Source organism: Nicotiana tabacum, chromosome 23 (assembly GCF_000715075.1).
Source record: "Nicotiana tabacum cultivar K326 chromosome 23, ASM71507v2, whole genome shotgun sequence".
In the NCBI taxonomy this organism is placed as follows: Eukaryota; Viridiplantae; Streptophyta; class Magnoliopsida; order Solanales; family Solanaceae; genus Nicotiana; species Nicotiana tabacum.
The window spans coordinates 73,175,506-73,192,773 of NC_134102.1; the positions used below are offsets into that span (position 1 = coordinate 73,175,506).

The 17,268-nt window shown below is 36.5% G+C and overlaps 2 protein-coding genes across 2 annotated transcripts in view; both read left to right on the forward strand.

Moving 5' to 3' along the window:
* Positions 1-1,408: 1,408 nt before the first annotated feature.
* LOC107770935 (protein TRI1) lies at positions 1,409-3,439 on the forward strand. Its single transcript, XM_016590260.2, has 2 exons — positions 1,409-1,781; positions 3,178-3,439. The coding sequence occupies exons 1-2, from the start codon at positions 1,560-1,562 to the stop codon at positions 3,301-3,303; spliced, it is 348 nt and encodes a 115-aa protein (XP_016445746.1). The 5' UTR covers positions 1,409-1,559; the 3' UTR covers positions 3,304-3,439.
* A 1,349-nt stretch (positions 3,440-4,788) lies between these two features.
* LOC107770936 (nudix hydrolase 3) overlaps positions 4,789-17,268 on the forward strand; it is a 29,740-nt gene continuing 17,260 nt past the window's right edge. The window contains exons 1-4 of the mRNA XM_016590261.2: positions 4,789-5,098; positions 5,571-5,750; positions 6,664-6,741; positions 7,665-7,761. Of these exons, the coding sequence (XP_016445747.2) occupies positions 5,004-5,098; positions 5,571-5,750; positions 6,664-6,741; positions 7,665-7,761 (450 nt within the window). The 5' untranslated portion in view covers positions 4,789-5,003. The remainder of the gene's footprint in view (positions 5,099-5,570; positions 5,751-6,663; positions 6,742-7,664; positions 7,762-17,268) is intronic.

Sequence of the window (17,268 nt, forward strand, 5' to 3'; positions counted from 1 at the left end):
TACCAACCAAACCGCTCATGACTAACCACTACAAAAACTATCATACGTGAACTTCACACGCCTGACATATCAAAAAGAACGACTAAAAAATGCCATGTGACTTTTAACTTTGGCTAATCCCAAAAATAAAGTTTTTCAACAAATAACTTTTAACTTTCTTCTTCCATACAACTCACCCCCACCTCAAACAATAGTTTAGATATCGTTTGCAAATCCCCACTCTGTCTTATTCTATAACGCCCCCCCCCCCCTTGCTGTTGTCTCCCCACCGTAGCCCCTACTCACAATTTTCAGATACCCATAAGGCCAATTTTATTTGTGAGTTAAATTTTGTTTGAATTTATCCGAAGTTGATGTGTTCTTTGTTCTTCCCAAATGAAAGAAAGAAGAGGTGGAAGTTTTCAGTTGTACTTCTGCTATTTTCCTAGAGGTTTAATGATATATATATATATATATATATATATATATATATATATATATATATATATATATATGATATGAGTAGGTCGCCATCGACCACCACTTTTGGCACCCAACTCCGCTGCAATCACAACCGAACAACCACTCTACTACCTTCAAATCGTTCATGATTGGATTTGACAAATCTTTAATGAGTTTAGTTGGGCCTCTCTAACCAAAGACATGAAGGAATGAAATAGATGAAGGTGTTATTTTGGTGTTGTCTTTATGGAGATAATAGTGGATGGTGATTTTTTGGTTATGAAATTTTCGGCTGATGATGCCTGAAGCGGGTGGAGCAAAAAATATGATTCTTTTAGCATTTCACGCGCCCAAGAGAAATGTAAATCACACAATATGCCACATCATCGCTATGCGTTTAATAGACACATACACGTTGGAGTTTAAGTGTCTAAATGTAACAAATCTTAGTTAGAGTATTTAAGTGAAAATTTGGGCCAAGTTTAAAGGGTGTATATGTATTTGGCCAAAGAAATATGAATGATTGACTAGAATGGAAGAAGAACTCGGCCATAACCTTTTTCTAATGGTTCTTGTTTATCTTTTAGTTTTTTTCCCTATTTTTTAAAACCTTTTTTGTTTTAGTTAAATTCATCTGTTTACGTTTTATTCGTTATCATGACATGTGAATTACACACAACTTTTGTGTTTTGCTGCTTATCAATTTTGTATCTAAATAACATAATAAAGACCTGGTTAAAGTATTTAAATAGAACAAACTTGAGATAGAATGCTTAATTGCAAATATAACTCTTTTGTTTGTTTCACCTTTTATAACTTAGTGCTTGACAAATTATTTTGTCACAAGATGATCTCTTCATGTCATAAATGATTTTGGTCATGTTCTAATCCTTTTTGGTAAAATTACAGACGTTAGCTCTTTGTTTAAAAAAATATAAAAATACAAACATTAGTAATCTATAGAAAATCTCTTGAGAATTATGAAAGAGCCATGTCTAAAATAATTAATCATTGACGTGGTATTTGAGAGGTGGAAGAACCCAAGAAAACTACGACTTTGCCAAAAACCCTCAGTTGATCTCAATCCCTAGGGTTTTACGAAAATCCAAAATAAATCAATGGCATCATCAACTCGGATCTTCGGAAACTGCTGTCGAGCTCTTAGTGCTGCTTCTAAGACTTCCGCAGCCACGGTGACCAAAAGCAGAGGTCGGCCCAAAGGAATACTGAAACCGCAACCAGTTTCCCCTGCTCTCGGAAAGTTCCTAGGTACTGCTGAAGCCTCCCGCACTGATGCTGTCAAAAAAGTTTGGGAATACATCAAAACTCATAATCTTCAGGTCTGTTTCCTTTTGCTCAATATCACACTTGGATGAACTTGAGATAAAAGACATTATACTTCTATTTTGTGTAAATAAACATTTATTTTTCAACCACTGAAGTTCAATCAGTCTTTCAACAATGCCTCTCTCCCAAATTTTGCCTAAGACAAGGTCAAATGTGGAATTTAGTGCTTGTGTACTTGTTTTGCTAATATTTTTGTCTTACTTGTCTTTGCCGAGGTAATCATGTTAGCTATGCATCTTATAGTCTAGCTAGATAAAATGAATACTTGCAGTATTTGTGTACAGTGGAATACTGGATTAGTTGTCCCGTAGGAATACAATTGGTTTTGGCTACTATTCTGTTATACGATGGCTGGTGTTTATTGATTCTGTGGAAGCATAGCTGATATATAGTGCTGGCGTTTATTGATTCTGTGGAAGCATAGCTGATGTATAGTGCCTGCTTCTCAAATAAGTGCTACAAGGGTGTGTGCTATGCATCAGATTGGTAAAGTGTTACAAATTAGAATTCCGAGTGTTGTAATTCTGAGATCAACCTTAGATGGCATTGAGTGGAATCACAATGAAGGCAACCATGATTATCTACAGGTCCACTTATGCTTCTAAAGTTTGTTTCTTAGTTTCTTGTTTGAGATGAAATTACTTGTCGGGAATGCCAGCATTGCCTGAACAGAGTTTTTCACCACTTTTTGAATTTGGAATCTGTACATACGTCATAGCTGCATGTGACTGGGAAACTTCATATCTGCTATCCCTACCTACAGGGGCCTGCAATAGGCTGTTAGTGCAAAACAGTGCACTATGACCTTGTAGAGGGATTTTTTGTAATCGTGGCACCCGCTTCCATTTATGACCAGATGATTGCCATGGTTCATCAAAGTATTCACTATTTAATTTCTCCTTTCCCCCGTACAAAAATAAATGAAGAAAATTATGTTCGGCATTTGCATCCAAGGGTATAGCGTAGTGGTCAATGAGGTAGATGAAAGCCATGTGAGACCAAGGTTCAAATTCTAGCAGAGACAAAAAATACTAGGTGATTTCTTTCCATTTGTCTGTGCCTTGGTTGGCAGAGTTATCCGGTACTTGTGCATGTGGGAGGTTGCAGGTATCAGGTGGAGTTTGCGTAAGCTGCCCCAATCACCGCCATTATAAAAAAAATATTGGCGTTTGGGAGTTGGTCTTTCTTGTCTATGACTCAACTCAATCCAAGAGATTTCTGATGTGTGCAAGAAGAAATTGAGTTGGTCAATTTGATCACTGCTAACTATTTTTGTTTCCAGTTTTTCTTTTTTGGTGCAACGGTATTATTGTTTCAGCTGAAGTAAATGTTTATCACCTCCCTTTGGTTTAATTCCTGACACGGTGCTTGTAACTTTGCGATTTACAGAATCCTGCAAACAAGCGAGAGATACATTGTGACGATAAGTTGAAGACGATATTTGATGGCAAGGACAAAGTTGGTTTTCTAGAGATTGCGAGGCTATTAACCCAGCATTTTCAGAAGGCTACTTAAGTTCCAGTCAGGCGGCTACGTCTGTAAACATTAGGCACTTTGTGGATACCGAACTTTGTTGTTTACCTAGCTGGCTACCTTTTTTTAGTTTCTAGTAGCTCTTCTGTTTTCCTTCACCCTGGTTTGAGTTGCCAAGGGGGGTAGATCAGATGCTCTTTAAATCAAGTTTTGTGAAGTTGAAACGAAAAGCAACAGGGTAATGGTAAAACTAACACCACCATTGTTCATCCATCCCAAAGATCCTTTCTTGTTCCTTTCACAATTTGAAGTTAAGCTAGGTATGTGGGATAAAATGCATTTGGAGCAGAATTTGTACTAGTTGAAATGTAAAATTCTTATTGCAGCAATATCAGTTCTCTTCATTTTGCTGATAAAAATGTTAGCCTATTCATCAGTGTTTTTGCTCTGGTTTAGCTAATTGATATTCAGAGCCCATTAGTTTGAATAATCCGGATACTAGGGGTAGGGGGTTACCCGGGTATAACACTCCTTATTAGAAGGTTCTTCATTCACGTGTCTTGGACTCGAGACCTTTTGTTAAGGGTAGAGAAAACCAAATCATCCCACCACATTTTTTAGTGATTATGCAACACGAGAATGTTTTAGGGAGTCATGCATCCTAGTACTACTCTCATACAAGCACGGTAGCTTCGGAGTTTTGATGACATATGCCAATACATCAATGTTGACAACAAAGAGCACACAACAGTTAGTTATTACATCTTATCCCAATACATCAATGTTGACAACAAAGAGGACACAACAGTTAGTTATTACATCTTACTGAGCCTACATCTTCTAAGTTTGCAAAAATTGAGCACGGAATTACAAATTGAGTCAACATCTTGTTTTATAAAGCGTTGTGTTTAAAATTACAGTATGGAAATACAATACTTGCACTGAAAATTTAAACGGTTTTATTTGATGTTATGTTATTTGAATCGAAAGTGTTCAGTTTTCCATACCTGAAAGATCAAATATGCTCAAAATTATATTATAGGTAGGAAAAATTGACTATATTATAGGTACGAAAATAGACCTAAAAAATTAGTTAAACAATCTACCCATGGTCTTCTAATGTGGCTTTGAACGCCTAAATTTGTGGAAAATGAGTACGTTTGGTGACATTTTTCGGATTAAAAAAAAGTTGTAAGCGTACCACATTTTAGATTTAAATGTGCAACTCAAAACAACATGCCATACTAAAAAGATTCAATAGATTATATATATACCAAAAATTAGTTTACATAATAAATACACGACAAAAAGATTCAATTGAACATCCTTTCAAACACTTGACTCCGCACAGCTCCTAATAGGCAATTTTGCCCCTAAGTTGTACTTTTTAAATTAAGTGACGATGTCAGATAATTTTTAATAGGTGAATTGAAAACCTTTTCATTGAAAATAAAATGAAAACTTTTGGCGATTAGGCAAAATACCTTAGTAAACGAATATAGGCTTGGGAATATTTTTTAGTGTCTTGTCTACCTTCACTTTATACCCATTTTCTATACTAACCACTCACCGGTCACCACCTACCCTATTTATCGAAGACGAATCCCCATTTATTTACAAAGACGCCACATAGGTGTTAGAAAACAATTACACTCATTTCCTATACTTGTCAAACCTTCTGAAACACCATTTACAAGCATTTCTTCAAAGGTTTGTTTGATAGTTACAAATAGTGTCAGTCAATGGCTGCCGAACATGATCAAATGCCAGTGAAGGAAGAAGAGTATCTGGACGTCCTTACTAAAACTGGAGAAAAAACTGGCATCTCTAAGCCCAGGTACCAATCCCACATAATTAGGGTTATACCGAATTTTGATCAATTTTTCATTTCTTATTAGTTTGAATTCTTGGTATAAGTTTGCTGATTGGAATTTTGATTCAACTAGTTGGGTTCGAACGGACAGAATTATGTATTCATTATACTTTTACTCCTCCATCAGCCTACTTACTGCTATTGGCTTCTTTTATGCTAGAATGTGGCAACTCAGCAAGTTCTCACCGACACAGTCTTAAAATATATGCGGTTAGAGGCAGGGCTGTTGAGTTGGATAGGAGAAAGCAGCTTCCCATCTCTTGTACTTTCTTCCAAAAGAAATAAACAGGAGAAAAAGTGAATTGAATCTTGACAAGATACCTAATTTGTCAAATTGACTAATAGAATTTGATATATTTAAGCTCATAGTTCCCTAAATATATCACGTTTTAATGATGTCTTGGTACCAATTACCATAATTGTGCTACTTGTTCAGAGGGGATGTTCACAGAGCTGGAGAGTACCATCGCGCTGTTCATGTATGGATATTTGCTGAGAGTACACAACAACTATTACTCCAACGTCGTGCTGATTCCAAGGATTCCTGGGCTGGTCTGTGGGATATCTCAAGTGCCGGTCATATATCTGCTGGAGATTCATCTCTTATTTCAGCAATGTATGTTCCAGCATGAAGCTGAACTTTCGGGATAGAGTTTCACATGAACTGGTTTTATTTTTCCGAGTTTGCTTTCATCTGTTGATGCCTCAGGCAAATTCTTAAACATAAAGTTTTTTGCATGTTCTTGAACCATTATTTGGTAACTTTTGTCCCATGATCGTAGATTGTCTCGTTGCGTCGCTCGAAATTTCAGTGATTCTGTATTCTCCTGCCTCTTTGTGTTGCTGCTTTTTTCATCTACCAATGGATTTCTTTTTCTTCCTTATCTTTCTCAAATAAAAAGAAGAAACCATATCTTGAACCAACTCTCTCTGTGGCTTATGACGAGTGAAATGAAAAACTCTTTGCCCTCTATCTGTGATCTTTTTACCATCATAAAGCTTTCTGTCTCTCTCTCTAAACTTTCTAATGGAAAATGTCGTATCTGATATTATTTCACAATGAATGGATCTTGCAGCAATGACTCCTCTGGTTTGCTATCATGCTAATTGATACAAACACTTCACGTGCTGCATAAAGTGGAATAGCTTTTGCTGATGTAATTTCACACTTCACCAAATGCTCAGCTCTTAGAACTTGCTTTTTTCTTTTGTTAAGTAATAGTCAGCTGTCACAATTTTGCAGTGCATATGATCATTCAAGTGTCAATAATTTCTTCCTTATAAAAACGCAAACTGCAACTTCTAAACCTCTTTAATTATGAAGAAATATAAAATATGTTATTTTTGTAACACACATTTATCATACAAAGAGAGTTTTTTCATGCCAGTGAATAACCCATGCATAACCCGCTTTGAAATGCTGAATGTTCTCTTCTGTGCTATTGCATACATACTTCGCATGAGCACTCTTACTTCTAAATGCTTTTCTGCTGGGGCTTGTACTGTTGCTTACTAATACATTCTTGCAGGCGAGAGCTTCAAGAAGAACTTGGTGTAACTCTTCCGAAGGATGCATTTGAATTAATATTTGTTTTTCTTCAAGAGTGGTTGGTATACTAAAGCTCTAATTCATCATGTCTTCTTATTATACGGTATCAAGCAGACTGTCTGTTAGCTTCAGAGCTATGAATTTGTTCTTCTTCTTGTTGAATCTTCTGGACAAATGTGTTGTCCGTTATCTGTCAACTGGTAAATAAGATCTCATTACATAATGAAAACATTTTTCTTTGCAATTGATGAATACAACTGAGTTACCTAAATGCAAATTTTGATAATGATGTTTGCTATTTCGTATGCACCTTGAGCTGTCAGGGAGCTTGGTGGCATATAGAAGTGGGGCAACCAAAGAAAAGAAATATTGATAGCTATACTGTTGGAAATGTTCATAAGGTTTTAATCCCATAAGTTTTCATTATTAACACTATCACTAATTAGCTCCTAATAGATCGAGTATGTGATACTTTTGGCGATGTGTTTGAAGCCCAGAGTTAACAAAACCTCAGTCATTAAATTTGCAGCCCATCTGCCTAATATGAGTTATTGGTGCTGATCTTTTTGTTTGATCCGGTAGACTAGACTGTAGTATAATTCTATTTTACAGGTATAACTCAAGCATGTCTATAATATGTGGTTATTACCTTAATATAAACTAATATTTCAAGCACATATCTATCAAATGATGTTCAAATTTCTGTGTCCGTTTTGCCCAAAATTTCCAGGGCTTTTACACATATACAATTTATTGGACTTTAACTATTAGAGCACTTTCTTGATAGTGTTTTTTTTTTTTTGGATAAATCAAATACTTTGTTGAAAGTTATATCATAACCAACTAGGAAGGAAAGAAAATAATACATACTCTAGAACATGTGCAATCATCGCTTCAATAATATTTTCTCAAGCTATTGTTTTTCGAAGCATGAGATTCTGTTGGTCAATGGAGTACGCTGAATGTCCCATTAAATTGCAGCACTATCAATGATGGCAAGTTCATCAACAATGAATACAATGATGTATATCTAGTGACAACAATAGATCCAATTCCTTTGGAGGCCTTTACACTTCAGGTTAGTGGTTTTGTTTGTCGTTAAATTTTCTTGTAGTTGCTCAGATTGCCTGAGATTACTATGTGTTCATCACTTGGTATCTCATGTTTTGCCTTAGGTTTATTGTTCATTAACTGGAAATAGAATTCCTGCAATAAGAATGAATGTAAAGGGACTAAGCTGTCTATAAGTGTAACGTCTTCACAGTTTTTGTCTTTTATCTTAAGTGTGTTGGAGATGAATTCTTGAAATTTTATAGATTATTAATTTTTTTAATTTGATAAGGTAAATAATTTTATTAATGATGGGAAATCTCCCGGTATGCCAAAAGGTATAGAACCTATTGAAGAATATGGTTCTCTACGGAAGCATCCAACTAATGAAACCTCATAGGCGCACAAAAAATAAAATAAAATGAAGAGGTGATTTTTGGATGCCAACCAACTAGGGATGGCAATTGGGGCGGGGCGGGGCAGGTGAAACACTTAACAGGGCAGGGTAGGGCAAAGTTTAATTTTTGAAAAAATTTAATGGGGCAGGGCAGGTGGCAGGTCAGCCCTTAGTCCAAATAGTGGGCCATTTGGTAGCTTGAGGCCCAGTTCATTCCTTGCTTTCTGTAACTTTCATTTTTTTCTTTTGTTTTAAATTGCTAAATATGTACTTGAATATGTATGTATATCTCAAAAGAAATAACAAGCTCATGCCAAAAAATGGTGATAGCTTTGTAAAATATGGTGTGTGGTTTTCGATTTTTTAATCTAAAGTAGCCAGGTTTACAAGTGGTAATTGAAAAATAGCCACAGTTTCAAAAATAATTGAAATTTAGCCACTTTTCATATAAAGATAAATCTGAACGAAAACACCGTTCAAAATCCGAAAAATATTCCAGCATAATATACTGGAGTTCAAATTTTTTGCATGGTAACTTCCAGTATAATATACTGGAGTTTCAGCATAATATACTGGTCCAGCATAATATGCTGGAAGTTCATACATATGTGCTCCAATCTCCAGTATATTATGCTGGAACTTTTCGTGTGCTGGAGTTTCAGCATAATATGCTGGAAGTTCATACGCATGTACACCAATCTCCAGTATATTATGCTGGAACTTTCTGTGTTGCAGTAAAATAATGGCTATTTTTCAATGACTTTGCAAACGCTGGCTATTTTTCAATTACCAGTCCGAAAATTGGCTAGCTCGTGCTATAATTCAAAAATAGCCAGATTTACAAGTGGTAATTGAAAAATAGCCACAGTTTCAAAAGTAATCGAAATTTAGCCACTTTTCATGTAAAGATAAATCTGAACGAAAACGCTGTTCAAAATCCTGAAAATATTCAAGCATAATATTATGGAGTTCGAATTTTTTACATGTGAACTTCCAACATAATATACTGGAGTTCCATCATAATATACTGGAGTTCCAACATAATATACTGGAGTTCCAACATAATATGCTGGAAGTTCATACACAGATGCTCCAATCTCCAGTATATTATCCTGGAACTTTCGGTGTGCTAGAGTTTCAGCATAATATGATGGGAGTTCATACACAGGTGCACCAATCTCCAATATATTATGCTGGAATTTTTCGTGTTGCAGCAAAATAGTGGCTATTTTTCAATGACTTTGCAAACGCTAGCTAGTTTTCAATTACCAGTCCGAAAACTGGCTAGCCCATGCTATCTCCCTAAAAATAACCCCGTCAATTTTTTTTAATTTGAATTAAATACTTATCTTTCATTATAGTATCTTTTAAATGTACAATAGTCACAAAACGTTAAATGAAACAGACTTTTACTCATTTCTGTACACTTCTTTCTCTATTTTGTTTTAAAAACACCAAAAAGAACTTATAGGTATCCTCAAAAGGTACTAAATAATTTAAAATTTAAAGTTGTACACCCTACTAAAAAGTTATTGCAAGAATTTCATTCACAGTTTTGATTAAGTTACATTCACCTCTTCTAATATTACATGCAAACACTTAAATGGAAGACCAAATCACTATTTATTAGTATATAATACCCAAAGTGACATTGAAAACAGAGAATATTAAGTTAGAATATTGTTTAACAAAGAGTAAAAAAATTAACAAGTTGATAGTTAGAGACGTGTTTGTGAACATAAAATAATTTTTATTTTGCTTAATTACAAATGAATCAGAAAAATATTTTGTTTTGACAACAACAATAAATAAAATGATTAGTGGGGCGGGGTGGGGCAGGAAGTTATATGGGGCAAGGCAGGGTAGGAGAAATTTTTGGCAGGGGAGGACTTAACCCGCGCTTCCCTACCCCACCCCGCCCTATTGCCATCCCTAGAACCAAGCAAAAGAAAAAAACATACATTTTTTGGCTCTTTGGGAATCCAAATGATAAATGGAGGACATTTGACTTGGGATGGGGTTGCCTTCCCGCAAAGCTTGATTTGGAACCATAAAACACATAGAAATGTGTTTTTTTCACATGGCTAGCAGCAAGAGATGTGATCTTAATGACATAGAATGAATCTGAGGAAGAGGAAGGTTACTTACATCAGTTAGTGTTTTATGTGTAAGGGCTTGGGCAAGGATGTCAATCATCTCCTCCTACATTGTCAGGTAGTTTCAAAGCTATGGTGAGAAATTCCGAGTTGGTCATGAATACATTTAGTGATGCCAATCATAGTGAAAGAAGTAATGTTCAACTGGATTATGGTAGCTGACAAGGTGCAGGGCCTAGAAAGTTACTCCACTAGCACCTGCCTTTTGAAGAAAGAGAAATGGGAGAGTTTTTGAAGTTGTAGGAGATAAACTTTGTACAATTATGGGGTAGCCTCTTATCCTAGGCTAACTAGGCACTATCTTCTGAAGCTTGGCTAAACTCGGATGTCCCAAACGCCTGTAAGTTAAGTATGGAGGATTTGTAACTGGATATATATGTTGTGGATGGATTGAGAGAGTTAAGATAGTAAAGGCTTTGTGATTCACTCCCTGTGCCAATCGTTCGTCCCGTACTGCGGTCATGCATAATAAAAGAATCATCAATAAATAATATACTATAATTGAGGGCACGACTCAAACAACTAACACATGCAAGACTGAAAGGACAGCCAGGAACATAAAGAACATAATCTAGAGTGACACAGGATACAGATTAGCTTGTCCAACTCCTTTTGCTTTTGTTTGAAACCCATTGACTAAAGTAACAGTTGGAAGAGATTGGGAATAAATAATATTAGACAAAAGTGTTTTGTTACCAGAGATATGGCCTGAAGCGCCAGAGTCCATGACCCACGGTTCAAGAGTACTAGACTGTGAAACACAAACAAAAAAATTACCAGTTACAGAAGTATCAGTATGAGCAACAAAGGCTACTTGTGGATATGTCTGCTTACTTGCTCGATGCTGAAAGAACTCATTATATATTTTGATATGGTAATAAATATCATTAAAAAAGGGCAAAATATGCCCGTATACAACGAGCATACCAAAAGGTAGAAAATCTTACAAAAGGACATGTTTTTCTACGGAAGACACCCAATCTTCTATACAAAATAGGAACCCCATGGGTACACCAAAAATAAATAAGGGAAAAGAAACTACTCCTCAAGTGAATAAGATCTTTTTCTACTCCATCAAAAACTCTCCTATTCCTCTCATTCCAAACAACCTACATGAGTGCTAGAGGAGCAACATCTGCGTCTTCTCCTCTGTCTTCTGAAGGCCCAACTAAAAATAGTTTCTTTCACCGTGTCTGGCATCAACCCCTTGAAACTGAACCAACTCACAATTTTCCCCCACAAATAAGATGCTATTTGACAATGTATAAGGAGGCGATTCACATCTTCTCCCGATCCTTTACACATGAAGCACCAACTAACATAAATAATCTTCTTTTTCCTCAAATATTCCGCCATCAAAATCACCCCTCTTGTAGCTAGCCAATTAAAAGAGGCACACCTTTCTCGGTAGGCAGAAATATTCGGGACCCCCCCTAAACTTGACAACTTTTATTTAGTTCCCCCTTAAACTTTACGTGGTCTTTAATATCCCTTGAACTTGGAAATTTAACAGCCTCGACCTCCCTAGATGTTGATGTGGCAAAGGGCGTGAATATACTCTCTTTTAGGCGCGTGGGAGGGAAGAAAAATCGAAAAATCAACTTCTAAGTGGAGTATTTTTCAAATATTAATTGCCTTATAATCAAATATAATGATTTATTTGTCTTAATTGTATTTGTTGTTGTCTCTTCTGAATATACATTGCACTTTATCTCAATTGTATTTTAGATACAATGAATATTTGTTGCGACTATGTATTTTTTTTTTCCGGACCAAATATGCAAAAGTTAGTTGAAACTCTATTTCTTTTAGCCAAATAAAAAGAAGGTTTAGCCAAAGTAATGAAGTTCAAATGATGTATTTTCTACAAAAAGAAAAAGTTATTGTTACAATGACTATTTATTTAAACTATGCATTATTTTTTTCATGGTCAAATTCGTAAATTATTTGGTTGAAATTTTATTATTTTTAGCCAAAATATTTTTTTCCAAAATATCCAATAACATATATTTTATATATATATTGTTTAGATGCAATGCGTATATGTTTTAACTATGTATTCCTTCTTTTCCTGATCAAATATGTAAAAATAACTTGATTGACATATCATTATCTTTATCCAAATAAAAAATTATAGTCAAAATAATGTTGTTCCAATTTTGTTTTATAGATTTGACATAAAAAATAATTTAAATAATCAGTGGACTTAAAAAGGTAAAAATATATATTTTATTGTTGAAAAATACCACATGGACAAAAATAATCCATGTAGTAGCGCGTGTGTCACTCTCCCATGGATTGTCAACGTCTAGGGGGGTTGAGGCTATCAAAATACCAAGTTCAAATGGGTATTAAAGGCCACGTAAAGTTTAAGGGGGAACTAAACAAAACTGAAATGGTTCCAATAAGAGCCCTATTTGCTTCCAACATCAGTTCAAACTTGAGGATCTCCTTTTGGAATGACAATTGGATAGGAAATGGTCCCCTCAAAGAGAGTTTCCTAGATATTTTCAGCTTAGCACAACCTGATGCAACTCTAGCTGAAACTTGGAGTCTACAGGGTTGGAACCTAACCTTTAGAAGATATCTTAATGACTGGGTAGTGAGCAAAGGGATTGATTTCTTTGGTCTTCTTCACAATTTGAGGGGAACTACTGAACAAGAAGACAAGCTGGTGTGGGATAGAAGCAACAATGGTATCTTTACAGTAAAGTCAGCATACAAGATCTTAAACAAGTGTGATCAGAACTATGGCCCCTGGCATTGGAAACATATATGGAAGGCGAAAGTTCCTCTCAAGGTGACAATCTTTTGCTGGTTAGTAGTCAAACAGGCTATTCTAACTCATGAAAATTTGATGAAGAGAGGAACACAACTATGCTCAAAATGTTTTGTGCGGCAATGAGAATGAGACAATCAACTATCTATTCATCCACTGCCAGGTGACTGTTAGACTGTGGCAGCTGTTCATGAGCATGAAAGGCCTAAGCTGGATAATGCCTAGGAGAATTGATGAGATGATGGCAAGTTGGAATGGCTCCGGGATAATTACAGGCCAAAAGAAGTGGTGGAACATTGTCCCAACATATATTTGGTGGACAATTTGGAAGGAAAGAAACTCTAGATGCTTTGAAGATTTGACAAACCCTGAACAAAGGATTAAGATGAACGGTATATTTTTGTTTTATTGTAAAGAAGCTCTTGTACAAGATGTAGAATCTCTAGTAGATCTCATTGGCTCCTTGTAGCTGTCACAAGATTGGTTTTTGTCAATTTTGGGTCTTGTATCCACTATCTTGTTACTCTTTAGCACAATCTTTGTGCTAGGGACTACTTTTATCAATATTATTGCGTGCACACTATCCTCCCCAGACCCCACTTGTGGGATTACACTGGGTTTGTTGTTGTTATTGTCGTTACCTTCTAAAAAAAAGTTGCCAGGTTTGGGGTCTCGAACTATTCTGCCTTCTCGGTACCCTAGGAATCCATATCGAATTATGTGGGAAAACCTACTCCTCCCTAGTTAGAAGCTTCTTACTTAACAGAAAAATTACCATTTTCCCGTAACCCCATCTCCATGCATCATGTCTATCTTTGGGAACTTTTTGATTGTGAAGCATACCGAGCAAGTTTCTTCTAAACCTCACATCCCATTGTACTTTCTCCTTGTAGACTCCACAACCGTTGGACATGCATCTTCTTTTGGCTTGAAATATTGTACATATTCGGATATGTGATTCTCAAAGCGTTGTTCCCGCACCACTTATGCTGCCATTAACTTATCTTCCTCCCATCACCCACCCTAATTGAGATGTTGTCACTAGACTCTTCTCGCCCCTTTTAGATATTCCTCCATAGCCCACACCCATAGGAAAGTGAGATATTTTTTGTCCTCTGCCCCTTCTAAAACCCCGTTCTTCTCTGCAATTACCCCTCTCCAAAGAGTATTCACCTCTACCCTAAATCTCCATAGCCACTTACCTAATAGTGCCTTACAACATTTCGATGTAGTAACAATCTTCCAATTGACAAAGTGAAATTTTCTCTCCATGTTTGCACTGTCCCATGGGAGGTCCCTTTGAAGTTTTTCCAACTTGTAACAGTAGTTGGGGCGTGCAATAAGGACATGAAATATGTGGGTATGCTTGATAGAGTACTCTTAATCAGCACTTCCTTTCCCCCTTTTGATAAGTACCACTTTTGCCAACCCGCTAACCTCTTTTCTACTCTCTCAATGACCGGATTCCAAACTACTTGGTCCTTATTAGATGCTCCTCATGGGAGACCCAGATAAGTAGTAGGAAGAGCTCCAATCATGCAATTCATCACCTGTGCTAGACCCTCTATATTCTCCACCTCACCAACCAGGATAAACTCGCATTTTTTGAAATTGATCTTTAGGCCTGACGCGACCTCGAACAATGTCAACACTTGTATAAGAAAAAACAACTGAGTATTGTCAGCATCACAAAAAACTAAAATGTCATCCACAAACAAAAGATGCGACACCCTCATGGTACCTTGTCCACTGTAGATTTTTGAGAAAAGAAAATGTTTCTTGTATTTCTGTATATTTCTTACATCCCTAAGCAAAAGTATTTATAGAGTAAGTCCTATGACTATTTTAGGAAGGAAAATAAATTAAAATCAATTTACAATCATTTACAATCAATCAGAATAAAATCAAATCTCAATCAGAATCAAATCTTTCCTAATAATTAAGTCAATCAATACTCCCCCTCAAGTTGATGCAAAGATGTTGCAGATGACCAACTTGCAAACCAGCGTATGAAAAGTCCGTTTGTTGAGACCCTTGGTAAACATATCAGCTAACTGTTTTTCTGATGGCACATGAAACAAACACAAGACACCAATTGTAATTTTTTCTTTGATGAAGTATCGATCAATTTTCACATGCTTTGTTCGGTCATGCTGGACTGAATTATGAGCTACACTGATGTCAGCCTTATTGTCACAGTACAAGGAAAGTTTTCCTTTTTCAGACAGTCTCAATTCCTCTAGTAGTTTTTGTAGCCAAAGCAGTTCGCAAACACCTTGGCCATAACTCTATATTCTGCCTTGATCTAGCAACTACACTTTGTTTCTTGCTTCTCCAAGTAACTAAGTTTCCTCCTACGAGCGTACAGTAACTGGATGTAGATCTTCTGTCATCCAGAGATCCAGCTCAATCCGCGTCTGTAAAGGCTTCTATTTGGAGGTGATCATGTTTGGAGAAAAGTAGATCTTTCCCTAGAGCAGACTTCAGATACCGCAAAATGTGAAAGACAACTTGCATATGAGGATCTCAGGGATCATGCATGAACTGACTCATCGGGCTAACTGAATAGGCTATGCCTGGTCTAGTGTGAGAGAGATAAATGAGTTTTCCAACCAACCTCTGATATTTCTCCTTATCAACTGACTCTCCAACTCCGCTATGTAACTTGTGATTGCTTTCGATGGACGATTCTGCGGGTCTGCAACCTATTATACCAGTTTCTTTCAAGAGATCCAGAATATACTTCCTCTGAGAAATAGAGATTCCTCTTTTTGATCTAGCAACCTCAATTCCCAAGAAGTACTGCAATTTTCCTAGATCTTTGATCTCAAATTCATGTGCCAACAACTTCTTCAATCAGGCCATCTCTTCTTTGTCATCTCCTGTCATTACTATGTCATCAACAAAAACTATGAGAAGAGTGAGTTTACCCATATGATGTCTTATGAAGCGGGTGTGATCAACATTGCTTTGTTGCTAATCAAAGGAGATCATTGCTTTGCAGAACCTGTCAAACCAAGCTCTGGGGGATTGCTTCAGTCCGTACAAGGCTTTCTTCAATCTACATATCTTTTCTTGACCTTTTGCAGTATCAAATCCAGGAGGAATCTCCATATACACCTCTTCTTCTAAGTCTCCATGAAAAAATGCATTCTTCACATTAAACTGTAAACTGTTGCACAAGACAAAATAGTAGTGTTCATCTTAGCAATAGGGGCAAATGTCTCTTGATAATCCACTCCATAAGTCTGAGTAAATCCTTTCGCCACCAATTCTTGCTTTGAATCTTTCAATTGAGCCATCAACTTTGTGCATCACAGTGAAGACCCATTTGCATCCAATGAACTTCTTGTCTGGTGGTGAAGTGACAAGTTCCCAAGTCTTATTTTTTGACAAGGCCTTCATTTCTTCAATCATAGCTTACTTCCATTTAGGATCTGCAAAAGTTTCCCTCCAATTTTGGGGAATAGACACAAAAGAAATAGACAAGGCAAAGGCTCTATAGGAGGGAGACAAAGAATTATAGGAGACAACTAGATAAAGGGTGTTTGGTGGTGCAAGATCTGACTCCTTTTCTGTTAGCAATTGGTTCATCTAACTCATTAGGAAATGTAGATAACTCACCAGTAGAAGAAGGTTCATCTTTGGTAGATTGCATGATGGCTTCTTTTGCTCTATTTTTCCTTGAGTAAGTTTTCAAATTAGGCCTATTCAAACGCCCAATAGTCTCCCCCTAATTTCTTTCTCCAATTTCACTTTCCCCTGTGACAATGTCATCAAGAGGTCCAGTAATGGAACTAGGTAGAATCACTTCTTCCTCCTTACTGCTCTTCCCCTGAAAAGGTGATGAGGTAATACTGAAATAGGGATCAGATTCTTGAAAAGTAACATCCATGCTAACAAAAGATCTCCTAGAGGGAGGATGATAACATTTGTAACCTTTCTGTGTCGGAGAATACCCAATGAAAACACACTTTATAGCTCTAGGATCAAGTTTCCCAAAATTTCTAGTGTGGACAAAGCAAACACACTCAAACACCTTTGGAGGAACATTATATTCATTCTTACCCTTTAAAGCTTCCAGAGGACTTTGACAATTGAGGGTTTTAAGTGACATTATGTTGATAAGATAGGCAGCCACTAGAATAGCATCCCCCAATAAGGTTTTGGTAGATGCATGGTGAACATAAGAGACCGTGCTAC